The sequence below is a fragment of the Alosa alosa genome, chromosome 6 (genome assembly GCF_017589495.1).
Source record: "Alosa alosa isolate M-15738 ecotype Scorff River chromosome 6, AALO_Geno_1.1, whole genome shotgun sequence".
Taxonomy (NCBI): Eukaryota; Metazoa; Chordata; class Actinopteri; order Clupeiformes; family Clupeidae; genus Alosa; species Alosa alosa.
This window is the reverse complement of record NC_063194.1, coordinates 30,935,627-30,954,296: the sequence shown is the minus strand read 5'-3', so window position 1 is coordinate 30,954,296 and position 18,670 is coordinate 30,935,627. Positions and strand designations below refer to the sequence as shown.

General features: G+C 47.9%; 1 protein-coding gene across 4 annotated transcripts in view; it reads right to left on the bottom strand.

Annotated features, from left to right (window-relative positions):
- Window positions 1-216: 216 nt before the first annotated feature.
- The window catches only part of zgc:158376 (uncharacterized protein LOC100101643 homolog), a 28,256-nt gene continuing 9,802 nt past the window's right edge, over window positions 217-18,670 (bottom strand). For 3 of the 4 annotated variants that reach the window (XM_048245553.1, XM_048245550.1, XM_048245554.1), the window contains exons 3-11: window positions 18,353-18,496; window positions 17,879-17,965; window positions 15,017-15,199; window positions 13,685-13,717; window positions 11,108-12,399; window positions 8,256-8,419; window positions 4,963-5,127; window positions 4,188-4,409; window positions 217-881 (exon numbers count right to left, since the gene is read on the bottom strand). In XM_048245553.1, the coding sequence (XP_048101510.1) occupies window positions 712-881; window positions 4,188-4,409; window positions 4,963-5,127; window positions 8,256-8,419; window positions 11,108-12,399; window positions 13,685-13,717; window positions 15,017-15,199; window positions 17,879-17,965; window positions 18,353-18,496 (2,460 nt within the window). In that variant the 3' untranslated portion in view covers window positions 217-711. The remainder of the gene's footprint in view (window positions 882-4,187; window positions 4,410-4,962; window positions 5,128-8,255; window positions 8,420-11,107; window positions 12,400-13,684; window positions 13,718-15,016; window positions 15,200-17,878; window positions 17,966-18,352; window positions 18,497-18,670) is intronic. The other variant, XM_048245551.1, reaches the window with a different exon arrangement.

Genomic DNA, 18,670 nt, shown 5'->3' with positions numbered 1-18,670 from the left:
CACCCATTGTACAGATACCGAATATGTACATGCTAAATTTAGTCAGCCTCCCGACTGTGTGTTTGTTTGTTTGTGTTTGTGTGTTTGTGTGTGTTTGTGTGTTTATGTGTTTATGTTTGTGGGCCTTTGTTCGGAGTCTGTTCGCAGCAAGGAGGGTAGAGGTGGGCTCTTAATGGTTGTCCACGGTTACTTGTTCTGCTCCCTCTCCTCGCTCCCTCCCTGTTGTGCTTAGTGTTGTGTTGTGTTGTGTTGGATCAGGATTGGGGCGGGTTTTCTCAGCTGTTCTGAAGCATGACAGGCGGGTGTGTGGGGACCGGGGGGTGCGGGGGGCTTGGGAAGCAGGTGGGGTTCCTCAGTTCTTGCTGAGCAGCGTTCTGCGTTGAGGGTGGGTGGGGTGGGTGCGGTTTCCCGGTTAGGTTCCTTAGCTGTTCTTGAGCATCGTTGTGCGGTCGTGTGGCGGGTGCGGGGGATCAGGTGGGTCAGGTGAGTGTTCCTTAGCTGTTCTTGAGCAGCGTTGTGTGGTCGTGTGGCGGGTGCGGGGGGTCAGGTGAGGGTTCCTTAGCTGTTCTTGAGCAGCGTTGTGTGGTCGTGCGGCGGGTGCAGGGGGTTCCTTAGCTGTTCTTGAGCAGCGTTGTGTGGTCTTGCGGCAGGTGCAGGGGGTTCCTTAGCTGTTCTAGAGCAGCGTTGTGTGGTCGTGTGGCGGGGGGTTCCTTAGCTGTTCTTGAGCAGCGTTGTGTGGTCGTGCGGCGGGGCGGGGGTGGGGGAGGAGAGCAGCTGGCAGGCGTCCGGGCCCAGCTGGCTGCAGGAGCGCAGGTCCACACTCTGCAGAGAGGCACAGCGGCGCAGCAGCGCCAAGCACTGCTCTGTCACCTTCACACAGCCTACAGGAGGGGGGGAGAGAGAGGGGAAAGAGGGGATGGGGAGAGGTGGGGGGTAGAGAGAGAGAATAGAGAGAAGAGAGAGAGAGAGAGGGGGGGATGGGGAGAGGTGGGGGTAGAGAGAGTCACCTGGGGAGAGGTGAGGGGGTAGAGAGAGAGAGAGAGAGAGAGCGAGAGAGAGGGGGATGGGGAGAGGTGGGGGGGGAGAGAAGAGATAGAGAGAGAGAGAGCGAGAGAGAGGGGATTGATGACAACACCAAAAGTAATGTCTAACATATGCAGTACACAACACAACATTTCCGCAGTACACAATAATCACCATGGCCAAGATATTAGCTCATACATCACCAGCACCCAGCAGCACTACCAGCACAGAGCAGAGATTATCAGATTACAATGAGGTGAGCAGGCCAGAGATGGTGTGTGTGTGTGTGTGTGTGAGTGTGTGTGTGAGTGCGAGTGAGAGAGTCCTACAAAGACAGGCGGTGAGTCACTGAAAAAGAGTAAAGAAAAGGATATAAAGGAGTGGAGGAGAGGAGGAGAGGAGGAGAGGAGGAGAGGAGTGGGAGAGTGATGCTCCATAAACAGACACAGACGGGAGGGAAACAAGAGCTGACGACCGTGCCGCTGACGCACGCGCCACTCTGAGATTACGGGGAACAGGGAGGAAGAGCTGATGAAGAGCAGACGAATGGAAAGAGTCAAGACGTCAGCCAGGAAGGAGTGTGGAGAAGAGAGAGAGAGAGGAGAGAGAGAGAGAGGAGAGGAGCTGGAGCAGGAGGAGAAGAGAGAAGTGAGGATACAGAAAGTGTGAAAGGGAGGCGATGGAGGGGGGGGGGGTTAAGCCATAGGAGGATGGAGAGGGCTCAGACACAGGAGGAGGGAGAGTGGAGGAGGGTGTGAAAGTCAGAAATAGATGAGTAGGTGGAGATAATTAGAATGAGGAAACTGAGCACATTCAGTGAAGATTTTTCAGCCCAGTGGAGTGGAGGAGGAGGCGGCTTGAATAGATGAGTGTCGGGTCAGTCTGTAGGTCTACAATCAGGGCTCTCCAGCCTGTTTTGCTACGAGAGCTACTTTGACTAAATGAACATGGGACTACTCTTGCTTTATATTAGTAGTAGCAGTAGCCTATTTGGGGCGGTGGTAGCGTAGTGGCTAAAGAGCTGGGCTAGCATGCAGTAGTGTGGTAGCGTAGTGGCTAAGGAGCTGGGCTAGCATGCAGTAGCCTGAAAAGTTGTGGGTTCAATTCCCTGCTTCCAGCGTTGTGCCCGTGGCAAGGTACAAGTTCCTTTGGGGAAAATGGCCCTTGTAATATAATTAACATACGCAAGTCACTTTGGATAAAAGTGTCTGCTAAATGAATGAATGTAAATGTATTCACATAGCTGATCTCCATCCAAATCCGCTAAATAAGCTTTGTATGCGTTCAAAGGCTCCTTTCAACTCCTTGACCTTTTGCTTTGCTTTGTAGACTGTGAATTTGATTTGATAGCAATTTGAACATTGTTTACCAAGTGCCTTTAGATTTATGAAAATTGTCTTTCAACCTTTTGCAGAGCCAAAATAACAAAAACTATTTGCTAGTGAGTTCTATTTATGATGCCCTGTAGCTATGTCTCTAGAACCTTTTTTTTTTTTTTGTTGCCCAGCAGTAAGATAGAAGTTCTAGAACTTTTTGTGAATAGGTGGGGCAGCCGTGGCCTACTGGTTAGCGCTTCGGACTTGTAACCGGAGGGAGTGCAAGGCTCCTGACCCCTCACCGCTCCCCGAGCGCCGCTGTTGTTGCAGGCAGCTCACTGCGCCGGGATTAGTGTGTGCTTCACCTCACTGTGTGTTCACTGTGTGTTTCACTAATTCACGGATTGGGATGAATGAGATCAAAAGAGTATATATACTTATACTGAACTTATGTATTGTGCTCCCTCTTATACGGGGTATAAATAATAAAAAAAATAAATTCTTAAAAAAAAAAAAAAAAAAAAAAAAAACTCCCAGCAGTGGTGATATTAGAGATGTGTGTCAATGGTCTGGTCTTGAATTGAATCAAGTGATTAAATGTGTGTTTGTTTCAGTGTGTGTGTGTGTGTGTGTGTGTGTGTGTGTGCGTGAAGGCTGCTTTACATATGTATGCTTCTGCGTCGACCCCATGCAATGACTACAGCGTTGCCTTGAGGCCGGTCATGAACCTTTCGAAGTTCTGCGTCTCCTGTGTCTGCGTTGCTCACCATTGAAACACTAGTCAGAATAGAGAACTCCATAGACTGCCACGCTGAAATATATATCTTGTTTGGCATTTAAAAAATAGACAGTACATTCCAATGGCCTAGATATTGTAACCAGATAAAAGTCTGAGGTTATTTGCGAGGAGGGCGTCCACGGCGACGCACAGGGCTTTACCGTCAATTCAACGCAGAAGCATAAAGCAGCCTTGAGGCCCCCCTCGATTGGAAGCTTAAGGCTGATTTATGCTTCTGCGTCAACTCCACGCCGTAGCTAAGCTGTCGCTCCTACGGCGTCGTGACCCATTCGGAATTCTGTGTCGGGGTTGCTTTGCATCGCGGTGAATTTCACCGGCATAACGCTAGGGGGTGCGTGGCTTGGAAGTTCTGTGTCGTCTGTGTCTGCGTATCTCACCACCAAACGGTACTCAGAATGGCAAATCCCATAGACTGTCGTGCTGAAATTTTAATCTTATATGTTTGGCCTTTTCTTGCTTAGATTTTGTAAAATGTATTGAGAAATAGACACAGTAAAATCCATTGACCTAGTTATTTTAACCAGAAAATAAGTCTGAGGTTATTTGCGAGGTGTCTGCCAGCCAACTGCTTGCTGGCAAAGTGCTAATTTCAAAACGTTACTGACATATAGACACTTTACAAACGGATAACCCAGTCATTGTGACCAAAATATATCTTAGTTTATTTGCAAAGCTTATGTCAGTGAATTAGCATGTTGCTAACTCCCCACAGTAGACAGTTTGAAAACACCCGTTATCAACACACAGGACAAGTTGACCAATCACAGTCCTTACAAATGTTTGGAGGTGCACGTCAAGCTACTGTGTGTGGCGGTATGGATGGGTCTGCGGGGATACGCCGTCGATTCTACGCTGAAGCATAAATCAGCCTTTAGTGTGTGTGTGTGTGTGTGAGTGTGTGTGTGTGTGTGTGTGTGTGTGTGTGTGAGAGACTTTCCTGCAGTGCTCAGATTGCGACCTGTGTGTGTAGATGGTCTGACCTGTGAAGAGTGAGCAAGCGAGTGAGCGTGTGCGTGTGTGTGTGTGTGTGTGCGCATACACATACACACCTGCCAGGTTGACGTGCGTGAGACTCTCCCGCAGTGGTGAGATTGGCGATGTGAGTGTGTGGATGGTCTGGTCTGTGATATTCCCACACTGACTCAGGTCCAGCTTAGTCAGGTGGGGCAGGTAGCGCACTAGCAGCCGCGACGTGGCGTCCGTGACGTCCAGCCCCGCCAGACGCAACTCCGTCACGTTCTGGAAGCGCCCGCCTCGGTTCTCACCGTGAGCTGAGGGAACGCAGGGGAACCAGAGGGATGGAGGGAGGGATAGAGCAGAGAGGCAGAGAGAGAGAGAGAGAGAGAGAGAGAGAGAGGGAGAGAAAATGGAGCACAGGAAATGTAGGAAAATACATGATTAACTGAATCATGTTGGAGGACCCTTTACTTTGAACTAAATCAGATCAGTATTTTAAGTTATGTGAGACAGACAGACAGAAACACACACACACACACACACACACACACACACACACACACAAAAGGAACCTGATTCCAATGATGAATGAGGAAAGCAGCTCATTAACTGAAACCAGAAATGAGCTGCATCATTTGTTGAGACACAGTTCTCAAATCCTCCATTTTCATGATGGCTATTAGAAAGGCCACATTTTGGCACAACATGAATAACATGTTAATATTATTTTTGGAAGTTTCGAATGACAGAATGTATGAATAACTAAATGTACGCGTATAAGGAGAAGCAGGTAGCCCTCACTGCCTGTCTACCAGCTCGGTGGTGTGTGTGTGTGGCATGACCTCTGATGACCCCTGAGAGCCTCACCTGAGCGCGTGTCGGCATTGGGCGGGGCCAGCAACTCGCGCAGGTTGGAGTCCTTGAGGTCCTCAATGCGACTGAGGTCCAGCAGACGCAGACACGGACACACAGCCTGGCACAGGGCCGACACGGACGCCCACGGGCACCCCGACACATCCAGCTCCAGCAGACCTGCACGCAGACACAGAGGAGATTTACACAGTTACAACCAAGACAACAGTAGTCACGGCTACAGAGAGAGATTTACACAGTTACAACCAAGACAACAGTAGTCACGGCTACAGAGAGAGATTTACACAGTTACAACCAAGACAACAGTAGTCACGGCTACAGCGAGAGATTTACACAATCATAAGCAACACAAAGGCACAGTCCTATTCATTGGGATACTATATGTTCCAGCTCCAGCAAACTTGTACACAGACACAGCAACATTCACACCATCACAAGCACCATAATGGCACAGTCTCATTCGCACCATCACAAGCACCATAATGGCACAGTCTTATTCACAGGACATGGTTAGGACATGGTTTGCTCCAGTTTCATCCTCTCCCAACCTCAACTTTCCAAATCCCTCCCTCCATGCAGCATTTTTAGGTCTCAGCCCCTCCCCCACCAGGCCATCTCCAACCTCCACCAAGCAGGACTGCAGAAAGCTTGAGGGAAAGTTGGGATTTGACTCTTTTCTGAGACAAGTACTTTGTTGTGAAATAAAGTAAAGATAGTAAAATATAAACACTTCTAACTCAAAGATTTAGTTAATGAGCCCCCCACCCCCCAAGACTGCCGTCAGCAAATACAAGCTGTAAATAGGTTCATTAAATTCCAAGCCTAAAACTGATAAAAATATAAAACCTAAATAAAACAAATGAAGAAAAAAAAAAAAAAAAAAACACCAAAAAAGCTTTTGCCGAATCATCAAAAAGCGCCACTGAAAATTCCCACAGCACTCAGTGCATAAAAACATCTATCCACTGTATTTTCAGCAACGTTTCTGCGACTCAAAGGTGCTTTACAAGGCAGAGGCCAGAGTTTCATCAGGCTGGTCCATCAGACAGAGTTGGCTTTGTGAGGGCGCTTCGCCTTTGCCTCCGTTACATCATGTGAGCTGGACCGCACAGGACTTACAGAGGCAGTAATAAAGGAGTTAGCCCACTGGTGAGCTAAAGAGCCTTGGCAGCCACTGGGACTGTTGGCCTTGCTGACGCCAGTTAGCAAGACTTAGTTAAAGCATGACATCTTTACAGAACACACACACACACACACACACACACACACACACACACACACACACACACACACACAAAGAGAATTGTACTGCCGACAATTAAATCTCCCTCCGTTAAAGCTCCACAGCCAAAGGGCACAGTATTAAAAGCTTTGGTGGGCATTTAGTGAGCAAGGTAAGAGCAAGGCAAGAGCAAGGCAGGATGACAGACCTACCAAATGAGCTGAGAGCCCAACACCAGGCTGAGCTGAGAGTGCCCTACACCAGGCTGAGCTGAGAGTGCCCTACACCAGGCTGAGCTGAGAGTGCCCTACACCAGGCTGAGCTGAGAGCCCAACAGCAGACTGAGCTGAGAGCCCAACAGCAGGCTGAACTGAGAGCCCAACATCTTTTCATCTTCATCTTCAACACCAACACCAGACTGAGCTGAGAGTGCCCAACAGCAGGCTGAACTGAGAGCCCAACAGCAGGCTGAACTGAGAGCCCAACAGCAGGCTGAACTGAGAGCCCAACAGCAGGCTGAACTGAGAGCCCAACAGCAGGCTGAACTGAGAGCCCAACATCTTTTCATCTTCATCTTCAACACCAACACCAACAGCAGACTGAGCAGAGTGCCCAGTCACTCAGTCACCACAGTCATTGGCTACTCAGTCCGACAACCGCAGACTTCTGGTCTGACTGCTATCCGATCTTTAAATACCCAGGCTGGCCGAGGCCTGATCCACAAGCACCAGGCTGCACCACTGAGGCCTGCTGGTGGCCATGTCACATGCTGATGCAGCAAGCTCCAGTACTGACAACTTTATTAATGTATTTATTGTTATGTGTGCAATGTACAAATATAGGCCTCATTGTGCAATTGTGCAATATCTAATGTAGGGCAGTGTGCAATACCCGATATCCACATAACTGTGACAAAGGGTAATATCTATCGTAGGGCTGCATGCTATATCTGTGTGTGTGTGTGTGTGTGTTTGTGTGTTTTCAGCCTTTATTCTCCACTAAAGACTAATCTGATTTGGCAGCAAAGACCAGAAGATGAAAGATGGAAGCCACATTTATTTCCACTGGAAGCAAGCCTCCACTTGCTGACCTGATGGACAAAAGTCTTTCCATCACAGGTCAATGCCGGGGGTTGGGGTGGCTTTAGAGGGTTATGTGAATAGGTAAACCACATTTATTATCTAGCACTTCTCCCACACAAAAGTCACAAAGTGCTTTACCAGAGCACTTAACCTTATGCTAACTAGCTGAAGTTATGTTGATGCCTAAAGCAAGCAGTATAGTCACCATTCAAGGCCCTGCACAGGAGTGTGATGCTAAAATGAGGTCGATGCCACTGGTGGGTGTTGAATTTCAGCCTCGTGCTGACAGGTTGTGCACCTCTGATTTTTTCTGACTCGCACAATGGAAAACGAGCTAGAAACCATGATCAGGGAGCAGGTGTGCCTCTACAGGCATCAGGCACCACATTTTTACCACAATCATAAATCAACAGAGGACAACATCAGACAATAGCAGCCAGACATGTTGGCATTTCATATAACCCACATCCAATAACCTTAAAAGGCTAGTTAAAGGTTGTATCAGCGATAGCGGGGATACGTCACTTCTGTTGATGTTCAAACAAAACAGAGAGCTAGCTCGCTACTCCCTCCCCCTCCCTCCCGCGCAATTAAAACTCTCCTAAACGCGCATCTCGTCGGTTATTGGTTGAAACACTTTATTTTGCCTTTGAGGGGTTACCAACCCTTGTTGGTAGCAATTGTTTTTGTGTACAGATCTCTGAGCCTAGGCTGCCTACAGATACGCGTTTTTTTGACATTTTTTTGGGGCAGGCAGCTAGCGGATCGTTAGGAAAGATTAGATGAATGTGATCATTTATGTTTGGGCCTTTTTTGGGCCTGAAATCGCTGATATAACCCTTTAAGTCACACAACGTCAATAAAAGTAGTAAAATAATAAAGATACATTTTTCTAAAACAAAAAAAAAGTGGGTAAGTGGTTTGTGGTAGAATTGGAGCTAATTTGAGAACTGTAGTGTGATGTGGTGTGGGGGTGATGTTACCTTCCAAGCGGTTAATGAGCCACATGAGCTGCTTCTTGGAGATGTTGGTATAGCCCAGGTTCAGTGAGACAGGCTGCCGCCGGATTATACCACTCAGCATTGGGGGGGTGATGGAGCGCTGCCGGCTCAGGTCAATCTGCGTCCACAGCCTCTTATCACAACACCTGCAGGAGACGGGGAGAGAGAAAGAAGAGAGAAGAGGAGGAGGAGAGGACAGAAAGAAGAGGAGGAAGAGTAGCAGGGAAGAAGGGGAGGAGAGGAAGGGAGGAGGAGGAAAGGAGAGAGCAATAGAGAGCAGAGAGGAGGAAGAGGAGCAGGGAAGAGGAGAGAGACAAAATGAAGCGAGGAGACAAAAGAGGAGAGGGAGAGGGAGAGGAGAGGAGAGGAGAGGGAGGAGAGGAGAGGAGAGGAGAGGAGAGGGGAGAGGGAGAGGAGGGAGGAGAGGAGAGGGAGAGGGAGAGGAGAGGGGAGGAGAGGGAGGAGAGAGGGAGAGGGAGAGGGAGAGGGAGAGGAGAGGAGAGCAGGAGCAGAAATGATGCAAACAAGTGAAAGAAGAGGAGAGGGATGGAGTGTGGGAGGAGAGAGCACAGAATACGAAAGTGAGAATCTCAACTCAAATCTCAAAACTCACTCAACACATCTGTGGAAAGCCAAACTCAGCACATCTGTGCCTGCTGGCACTGGTTGTGAAATACTTGGGTTAAACCTGTCTTGCTGTGTGAATTCACATTCCCTGCAGAACATCAGCAGTTTCTTACAGAGCCGGAGGGTGATGATGCACTGGGAAACTATCTGAAAAATGCTGCCCAACGATGTTGCTTGGCCACCTTCCCATTGGCACTGGCCAACAAGTTTGCATCTAGAGAACTTTTGACTTTGACAGTGTACAGCGATTTTAATAATCACCCAATCAGAATTCTACAAACTAGAATTCTGAGATTACCTAACTACATTGCTCCAATGTAGACCTAGGAACCAGGTCATGTGACTCAATATTGCTCAAAACTTGCCTTACAGATAGACTGCACCAGGCACAGAACTGATGTGTTCCGTCTGCGGAGTGTAAAAACAGTTCTTTAAAACTGATCTAATTTTGTTCAAATGTATACGCCACCATCACATCTAGTGTAGCCAGTTCCATTGATTATAGTGGAAGCTGATTGTTGCAGCATACGCTCAGCGAACGGAACGCTTCAGTTACCTGCATGGTGTAGCTTGCCTGTTATGCATCAACATCTTAAGAGAATCTCATATTAAGGGGTATTTAAGGTCATCCTGGCATCATTGCATTTAGTCACTTAGCTAACACTTCAATCAATCCAGAGTCCAATACAGTGTGACAAAGACATGGTGGTGCAGCAATAAGTACTACTCACATAGGATCAAGGACATGTTACTGCAGCAATAAGTACAACTCGCACAGGATCAAGGACATGTTGCTGCAGCAATAAGTACAACTCGCATAGGATCAAGGACATGATGGTGCAGCAATAAGTCCAGTGTATGTCCAGTTATTGGTAGTGCTAGGAGAGGAGATAAGTGCTAGATTAGCATGTCCAGTTATTAGTGCTAGGAGAGGAGGTAAATGCTAGATTAGCATGCCCAGTTATTGGCAGTGCTAGGAGAGGAGGTAAGTGCTAGATTAGCATGTCCAGTTATTAGTGCTAGGAGAGGAGGTAAGTGCTAGATTAGCATGTCCATTATTAGTGCTAGGAGAGGAGGTAAGTGCTAGATTAGCATGTCCAGTTATTAGTGCTAGGAGAGGAGGTAAGTGCTAGATTAGCATGTCCAGTTATTAGTGCTAGGAGAGGAGGTAAGTGCTAGATTAGCATGTCCAGTTATTAGTGCTAGGAGAGGAGGTACTCTCTGAAGAGCATCATATTGAGGAGGGAATCAGCTGGGAAAGAGAAGCCCCACACTGCCCACCAGGGTGAAAAGCAATACTGCAGCTAAGAGATCAACAGGCTAAGCTGAGAGCCCAACAGCAGACTGAGCTGAGAGCCCAACACCATCTGTGAAATGCCCACCACACTGATTATTTCATGTTTCGCCCCAACTCATTAAAACACAGATGGGTAATGGGAAGTCCCCTCTGACTTCCTTCTAGCCCCACCACATCATCACATTAAACTCGGCAATAAACTAAGCAGTGTTACATCATGCAAAAATAAGCAGACTGTCAAAATAGTGACACTGCAAATGTATTTCAGAAGTTTAAAATACAATACAATACAAATTGTACAAGTTGGCAGTATATCCAAATATGGTTTGCACAACTCATCTCCTACAGGGTAAAAAAACTATCTATGCTGACTTGTGACTTTTTAACATGAGAGAAGACACCATGCAGTACCACATGTGGATGCGCTATAATAATGATGATAATAACAATAATAATAATAATAATAATGATAAGTCTTAATTTACCCATCACACTCCTTAAACTTCTGTATCTTTGACCACACATACTGTATGACCCCTGCTGCCCTCCTCTCTGCCTTCTGCATGCCATTCCGCCTGACCTCTGACCTCTACTCTCACTCTGAGGGACCAGATGAGTGCTGGCCCTTGGGACCAGGGGGCATGTAGGGAGGAGATAACCTGATTGCCTGGGTCAGTGAGATCCATGCTTTGGCCATGTGCACTGCACACACTTGCCATGTTGGGCTTCAGGTCTGAGTTCTGACAAAACACTGATTGTTTATGACGCTACATGAGAAAACAAAATTGAAAAAACAAGGTGATCGTTCTCAGTGCCATTAAAAAACAATTTTCCAGGAACTATTTTCCCCCTAACCTCTGACCCCTAACCTCTCCCTCTCCCTCCCGCTGGTGTCAGCGCTATTGCCTACCATCTGCTCCAGGTGCGGCAGACTCGCATGCAGACGCAGAGCTCTCGCTGGCTCAGGTGCTGGAAGACGCGCAGCCAGACGTCGCGGGGCAGCACGTGCGAGGCGCCCCCGTCCAGGGGCAGGCAGCGGGGCTCGGGGCAGGCCGGCGGCGGGCGTACGAGGTGCCGCTCCATCTGCACGGGCCGCGGCGGCGATGGCACGGCCGGTGGGCTCCGCTTGACCAGCTGCGAGCGCGGCTGCTGGTGACCGAGCCGCGAGGCTGTCTGCGACCGCGGAGACGCGGCCAGCCCGCCTGCCGGGTTGCCCAGCAACAGCGCCCCGCCACCCCCGTTGGCCGTGGTGGTGGCCGAGATGGCACCCCCCGCGCCGCCTCGCACCGATGACCCACCGGCGCCGCCCTGCTGGTTCTGCCGGTTGGCACTACGGATCTTGTTGCTGCCGCTGCGGCCGCTTTTGCTGCCGGCGTGCCGGTGGTTGGCCAGGCCTCCAGTTCCTCCGCTGCTGTTGGCGTTCTCCTTCTCCTGGGCCTCACGTCCACCTCCTGCCCGCGTGCGCCCGTTCCGAGCCTCCTGCCCGTTGCTGCGCTTGGTGGACGACGAGGAGAAGCCATCTTGGCTGGGCGAGGGTCCACCGTGGCCGGAGGAGGGCTGCGATTGGCTGGAGGAGAGAGGCGAGGGAGGGGGCAGCAGCGTCCCCTTGCGGCCCCTGTCAGGCCCGCCCTGCTCGTCCTGAGGCTCGTCCTTGACCTTGCGACCTCCTCGCTGAGACGCTGCCGAGTCCCCGGCCCCTCGCCTGCGCGCGGCGGCCGTCGATTTGTCCGTGCCGCTCGTGGTCTCCTCGGGCCGCTCGTCCTTTTCGTCCTCGGGCCCGTCGGCCTCCGAGTCCTCGCTAGCGCTGAAGCCCAGCTCGGCCAGTCGCCGGTTCCGCTCGCGTTCCCTCTCGCGGTCCCGCGCCGCACTGGAGCTGCTGCTGCTGTTGCCATAGGCGACCGGGGGAGGCGAGGGGGGGTCGGACGCAGCGCCGCCCGATGGCGAGTCCGAGTCGGACTCAGAGTCAGACTCAGAGCTGGACGAGGAGGAGGAGGTGGAGTCGCGCGCCCGCTCCAGCATCTGGCACATGCGCTTGAAACGCTCGAGTTTCTCGCGCTGGTGTGAACGCTGGTCCTGACTCGCCGATGAGGTCCCGCCTGACGACGCTGCACCCGAGTTGGAGCCGCCGCCCGAGCCCTGACCCCCACCGGACGAGGAGTTGGGCCCGTTGGTCTCGGACGCGTCGGCGTTGGGCTTCTGCTTCTGGCCACCAAGGAGAAAGAAGAAGAGAGAAAATCAAGAACAGAGAGAAAGAGAGAGAACATCAAGAACAGAGAGAAAGAGAGAGAACATCAAGAACAGAGAGAAAGAGAGAACATCAAGAACAAATGAACGCGAGAGGAGAAGAAAATTAAGAACAGAACGAGAGAGAACGTCAAGAACAAGAGAGAGAACGTCAAGAACAAGAGAGAGAGAGAGAACACCAAGAACAAATGAACGAGAGACAAATGAAGAGAGAAAAGAGAGCGTCAAGAACAAGAGAACAAAACAGAGAAAACCTCAAGAAGAGAGAGAGAGAGAGAGAGAGAGAGAGAGAGAGAGAGAGAGAGAGAGAGAGAGAGAGAGAGAGAGAGAGAGGGAGAGAGCATCAAGAACTTTAGATTAAGAGGAAGTGGAATTTCCACAAGAACAAGACCAAGGACTTTAGATCAAGAGGAAGAGGAATTTCATCAAGAACAAGAGAGAACATCTAAAACAAAAGGAAGAACATTTAGAACCCGGGAGAACCTCAAGGCCAAAATAGTAACTTCATTCATGGCAGCATATGAAGGTGAACTTAAATGATATTAAAATGATGAAAGCACAACAGCTTCTTCCACATTCATCACATAGCCATAATTAGGGCTGGTGCTAAGCTTCACTATTGGGGTTGGGGTGACTATATTAAACATGTAATCTCTCACAGAAAATCTTTAGCTAAATGTGGACAGTCACAGACAGACACTAAAAAAAGAAAGAGAGGAGTCGAGCGTCATTTTCCTCCTCCTTGCTATGCATTTAAATAGAAATAACTGGAGCCTGCATGAGGACTGTGAAAGGACCTGAGCAGTCAGCTTCTTCTTATCTTCCGACTCCACACAGCCTCAGAGCCCCTTTAGGCCGGCAGCGTCGTCACACCAGGATCCCCCCCCCAACCCCCTTCACCCTTTGAAGTCCTTGCTCCCCATGACAGTCTGTCACCTTGAGTGCACTCATTCTTAGTTATGCTGTTTGTAAAAGTTAACAAGCAGCTTTGGGGGAGAGCGAGAGTCCCCCCACCGGTCAACCTTCAGTGTGTGTGTGGGGGGCGGAAACATCACACACTCTCCCTTTCTGTTCCTGCTTCACAATTACCCCTCCACCAACTCTTCTGTGTGTGTGTGTGTGTGTGTGTGTGTGTGTTGATGGGCCACAGACCGCCATGAAAGCTACCCTAAGCTGCCTAGTTTAAATCACCGTGTACAGAACTTCACATGCTATCGATAGAAACACATGAAGTCGCACATACCTTTTTTAGGTGCTTTTCTCGGGCACCTTTCATCTAAAACAAAGACAGGGAGAGTGAGAGTGTTACAAGTGAGAAGGAAAGAAACGCGCTCAAGGTTTACACTCAAATCAGAGGCTACTGATGAAAACTGTATGGATGTGTCGGTCCTCTGCTCACTATGTGTGTGAGTGTGTGTGAGTGTGTGTGTGTGTCTTTCTTTTCCTCTACTCTTTCTCTACTTATCTCCCCTCTGCGCACAAGGGTTACAACAATTAATTGATTAGTTTTCAACTATTTTGGTAATTGGTTAATTGGCTTGTCATTGCTTTAGGCAGGGATCACACTGGCCAGAGGCAAGCGACAGGTTTCCTATGGACCCTTTCAAGAAGGTAAACAAAAACAATGCTTGAACGTTCTATTTGGGCCCCAATCTACTTCCTCTGCATTAAGATAACATATGGAATGTTAAAAAGGAAGCCTTGTGGGGCCAACTATGATGCTGATAATGGAACTCTCTTGAAAGGGTCCATTGGTCTCTATGGTTCGGCAGCAGAACGGTTGCAGCGCTAGCGTAAAGCTAGTGTTGAACAAGCTGAGCGTTGAACTTGGTTCAACTTTCAAAGCGCAAGGCGAGCGTATTCAATTGTCAGTTTAGGCAAACTATTTGTTACTTAGGAACGAGATAGAACTTATTATGGTCTGAGCGTTGCGTTACGCTTACCGCTGCCGCTTCGTTAGTTCAGTATGATCCCAAAAAATATCTTGAATCTCTGATTGCAACCTTTTACAATTTCAGTGACATTTTATCAAACAACTAATAAATTAATCAAGAAAATAATGAACGGATTAATCAAGTATGAAAATAAATGTTAGTTGCAGGCAGTCGTACTGTACACATGTACTTGTGTGTCTCTTTCTGTGTGCTACACCTGTCTCTCTCTGTGCGCTCATTCTCCATCATACTTTGCTCTCTCTGAGACGGCATGACTGAAATCATTCAAACAGACAGTCATCTAAGCTTGTCCTCCCTCATTCAGAACCCTCTGTTTCTCTCTCTCTCTCTTCACCCGACCTTCCTCTCTCCACTCATCATAATTCATATCTCTCTCAAGTTCTCCTCTCTCTCTCTCCTGATACCCCACCTGTCTCTCCTCATCCCTCTCTCCACTCTCTCTCATCCCCCTCTCCTCATCCCTCTCTCCACTCTCTCCTCCCCCTCCATTCTCTCTCTCTCATCCCCCTCTCCACTCTCTCTCCTCCATTCTCCATTCTCCGCTCTCTCTCTCTCCTCCATTCTCTCTCTCTAATCCATCCTCTCCTCATCCCTCTCTCCACTCGTTCTCTCCATCTCACCTTCTTCTTGGGTGCGCTCTCCTGGGGCAGTTCTTTCTCCTTCTTGCGCTTGTGTCCGTCCTGACGGGGGCCGTCCTCCAGGGAGAGGGGCTTCTTCTTGCTGGGAGGTGGGTCGTCCGTCAGCTTCCAACGCCCCACCTCCCCGTTGTCCGTCCGTCGCTTGCCCAAACCATCACCCCCATCCTGAACGGGTCAAAGGTGAAAAATCGAGAGTTGTAGCCGATTCTGACAAGGTTGAAGATGTGCATGCATTCACATGCACTATCCTCACAATTAGAACCCCATGTCAGTGTGGTGGGGATGAGGATGACGCTTCATAACACAGATTAAGGCTCAGTTCATAGTTCAAAACAAAAGTGCCTCTCACCAAACATTACATCTGCACAACTACAAAAGTGCTCTGTCATTTGATTACAGTGTGGATGAGTTGACAATAGAGTAGCCTACCAGCCAAACTCTGAGAGGGTGCAGTCATTCTGTCACTTCATATTACTAAAAGTACAGGAACAAACACCATTACTTTCTAAACTCTGCGACACTGTTGCCATGGCTACGGCATCACACCACGGCTAATGTGTTTAGCTTTAGCATGACTCCTTGGCTAGGGAAGCCACAGACAGAGCTGCCATTAAGGTAAAGTGCTCGGTCCTCCTAAAAGCATGTGTCCATCTGTCTAGGCACTCTGAAGTCTATGGGGACATATTTCTCTGCTAGACTAGATCTCGATCAGCCCGTAAAAACACAGCAAATGCTGAAGCACTAAAATGAAGTCCCTATCAGTCCCAGCCATCTCACAGGCAAATAAATACCATGACTGCTATTACAGTTTTTCTCAGTCGCTTTGGTGCTTTTCTCACATCACTATTAACATTTGCACAGTGGTTAGTGCATTTCTCAAAACAATTAGTGCAAACTGCAAAACCTAGTGGATGACCTGCAAAAGCACGTCACTTGCTCAAAATGGATAGTCCATTCCTCAAAAGCAAGTATTTATGTCAATGAAACTGCCAGTGTCATCAAAATGAGAAGTCTTGACACCATCGTTTATGAACAAGATAGTCAAATGGCTTTGTCATGTTTTCATTACGAAAGTTTATGCTCTCAGTGTTTTCCCATGCAAAAAAAGGTCAGAACTCGGTGACACTACCTGGAAATGCTCAAGACAGTACTTGTACAGCCATTTGAAAACTACAGTAAAGTTACAAATTGCTGTCGTTAGGGGAGTAAGTGAGTACAAGACACTGAATATGTACGTTTCACAGTTTTACTGTATATGTTCTTTGCAATTCTACAGCATTGTGACAGAATTTGATAACTAGTTCACCAATTTTGTATGTAATGACTCAAGCAATGAAATGAAGACTAGTAGGTTTATTGGGAACGACTATTTAGTATCCATAAGTATAGTTAATTTTGACTGACATGACGAAGCAACTGATACATGTTCAAAAGCATTTGCAATTTGTTCAGAGGAAGGAGAAATAGCTACTAAGATGTGCACAAATGACTAAATGTTGTGGAGGTTGAACTTATAGTTATGAGTAATTTTAGTAATTTTAATTTTAGTAATTTTAATTCTGATCTGAGAAAAGCACCAAAGCGACTGAGAAAAACTGTAAGAGTACTGCAGAAGCAGCAGCAGCCATGGTTCCTGTGGAGCCAAGACTGCCGTCCTCATCAAACACAAAGCTCAGAGGACCACTGTGTTTCTCTCTCACACACACACACACACACACAGACACACACACACACACACAAATCTGAGCCATATGGAGCATGAGCAGATGCAGCAGGAGGACATCTGAGGGAATCAACAGTACCACAGAGACAATCCATCTGACACAGAGACATTCCATCTGACACAGAGAAATTCCATCTGACACAGAGACATTCCATCTGACACAGAGACATTCCATCTGACACAGAGACATTCCATCTGACACAGCGACATTCCATCTGACAGAGACATTCCATCTGACACGAACCGTAGACTTTAGTTTAAAGGTGTGATTTGTAGGATTGTTACCGAACGTTCTGTAGGCCAAAATCAAAACACTGGTGAACGTTCTCAAGACTACCAGACGCGAGCTTCTTCTGGGTTGCCAGATGTAATGAAGACTTAGCTAACGTTAGTTGACCTGCAGCTGCTTTAACGTTTCTCCAACCATGACCCAGCTACACATTACGGAAACAGTGAAAACAAAAAATACCTCTCTAACCAACGTAACATATTTAGCTGAAGTTAGCGATGCAGATGAAGTTTAGCCTAGGCTACCTGTTGTGGAGAAATATGGCCAGCTCTGCATCAAACATGATATTCTTCGTTTGACGAAGACGTCACCATCTCAGGAAGCTCCTCCGATGTCCACTTAATTTGTTTCTGGTTTTAATTTGGGAAATTTGCCTGCCTCTCGTAGGCGTTCATGACTACAATTGACAGCAAGTTGACAGTTGGCCTTTGCTAATTTGGCAACACAAATAGGAGGACATGCCAGCCCATTATTAATACGCTATTCTAGAATTAATCGTTCAAAACATAAACGAAAATTCCAAGAGATTCCGCCCCGTAACTCATTTTTTTCCATGGGTTTTGCGGGGTTTTACGGGTTAGAGTAATGTAGTCAAATAAGCCATTACTTCAATTCATCGTGTTTCCTTACTCTCTGACAACATATGGTGATCATTTTTGGAATGGTTACAGTTTATTTTCCATTATTTCCTATATACTGGTCCTTTAAATACTGTACAGGAAGACATTCCATCTGACACTAACCGTAGACTTTAGTTGAAATACTTTTTAAATACATTTTTTACAAAGAAACTACGGCAGGCACACAGTGCCAAGTCGAGCTGAAGTCTTACCTTACTGGTCTTGCCCTCCTTGTGGCACTTGGGGCATTCCCAACAATTTGGAATCTCATCGTTTATGATGCCCTCTGCCTTTCCCATCTGCACTCACACATCAGAGAGGGGGTAAGCACACACAGGAATAATTTACACACACACACACACACACACACACACACACACACACACACACACACACACACACACACACACACACACACACACACACACACACACAATACTGTTATGTGAACTTACTCTCCGAGAAGACAGATAGATAGATACTTTATTGATTCCCAAGGCGAAATTCAAGACACTAGATCATCAACAAACCAATCAATCAATCAATCAGCATAAAAAACACACAGCATAAAAAAACGCCCACACATATCCATTTCTATGACCCATCTTTCTGTCACTCTTCATACACACAAATCATTCTTGCTCTTGATATCTTATAGACCTTGAACATCACACACACACACACACCTTGAGGCAGCTGGGGTGTATGATCTCGTTGCAGATGGTGCACTCCATCAGGGACAGGCTGAACTTCTCCTCCTCCGAGTCCACCGTGTCCTCCTTCCCCGCCTCACCGCAGGCAAAACACACCGCTGTGTGGGGCAGCACGGGCTAAAGGGACACACACACACACAAACACACACACAGACACACACACAATCATTAATGGCAGCAAAAAGGCCAAACTCAAAGTGATATTGGAGCGTCACCTATTACCGCCCGTCCCCTATTTCCACTCTCTTACGTGTATGTGTAACTTAAAATTCATTTCTATACAAACCAAGA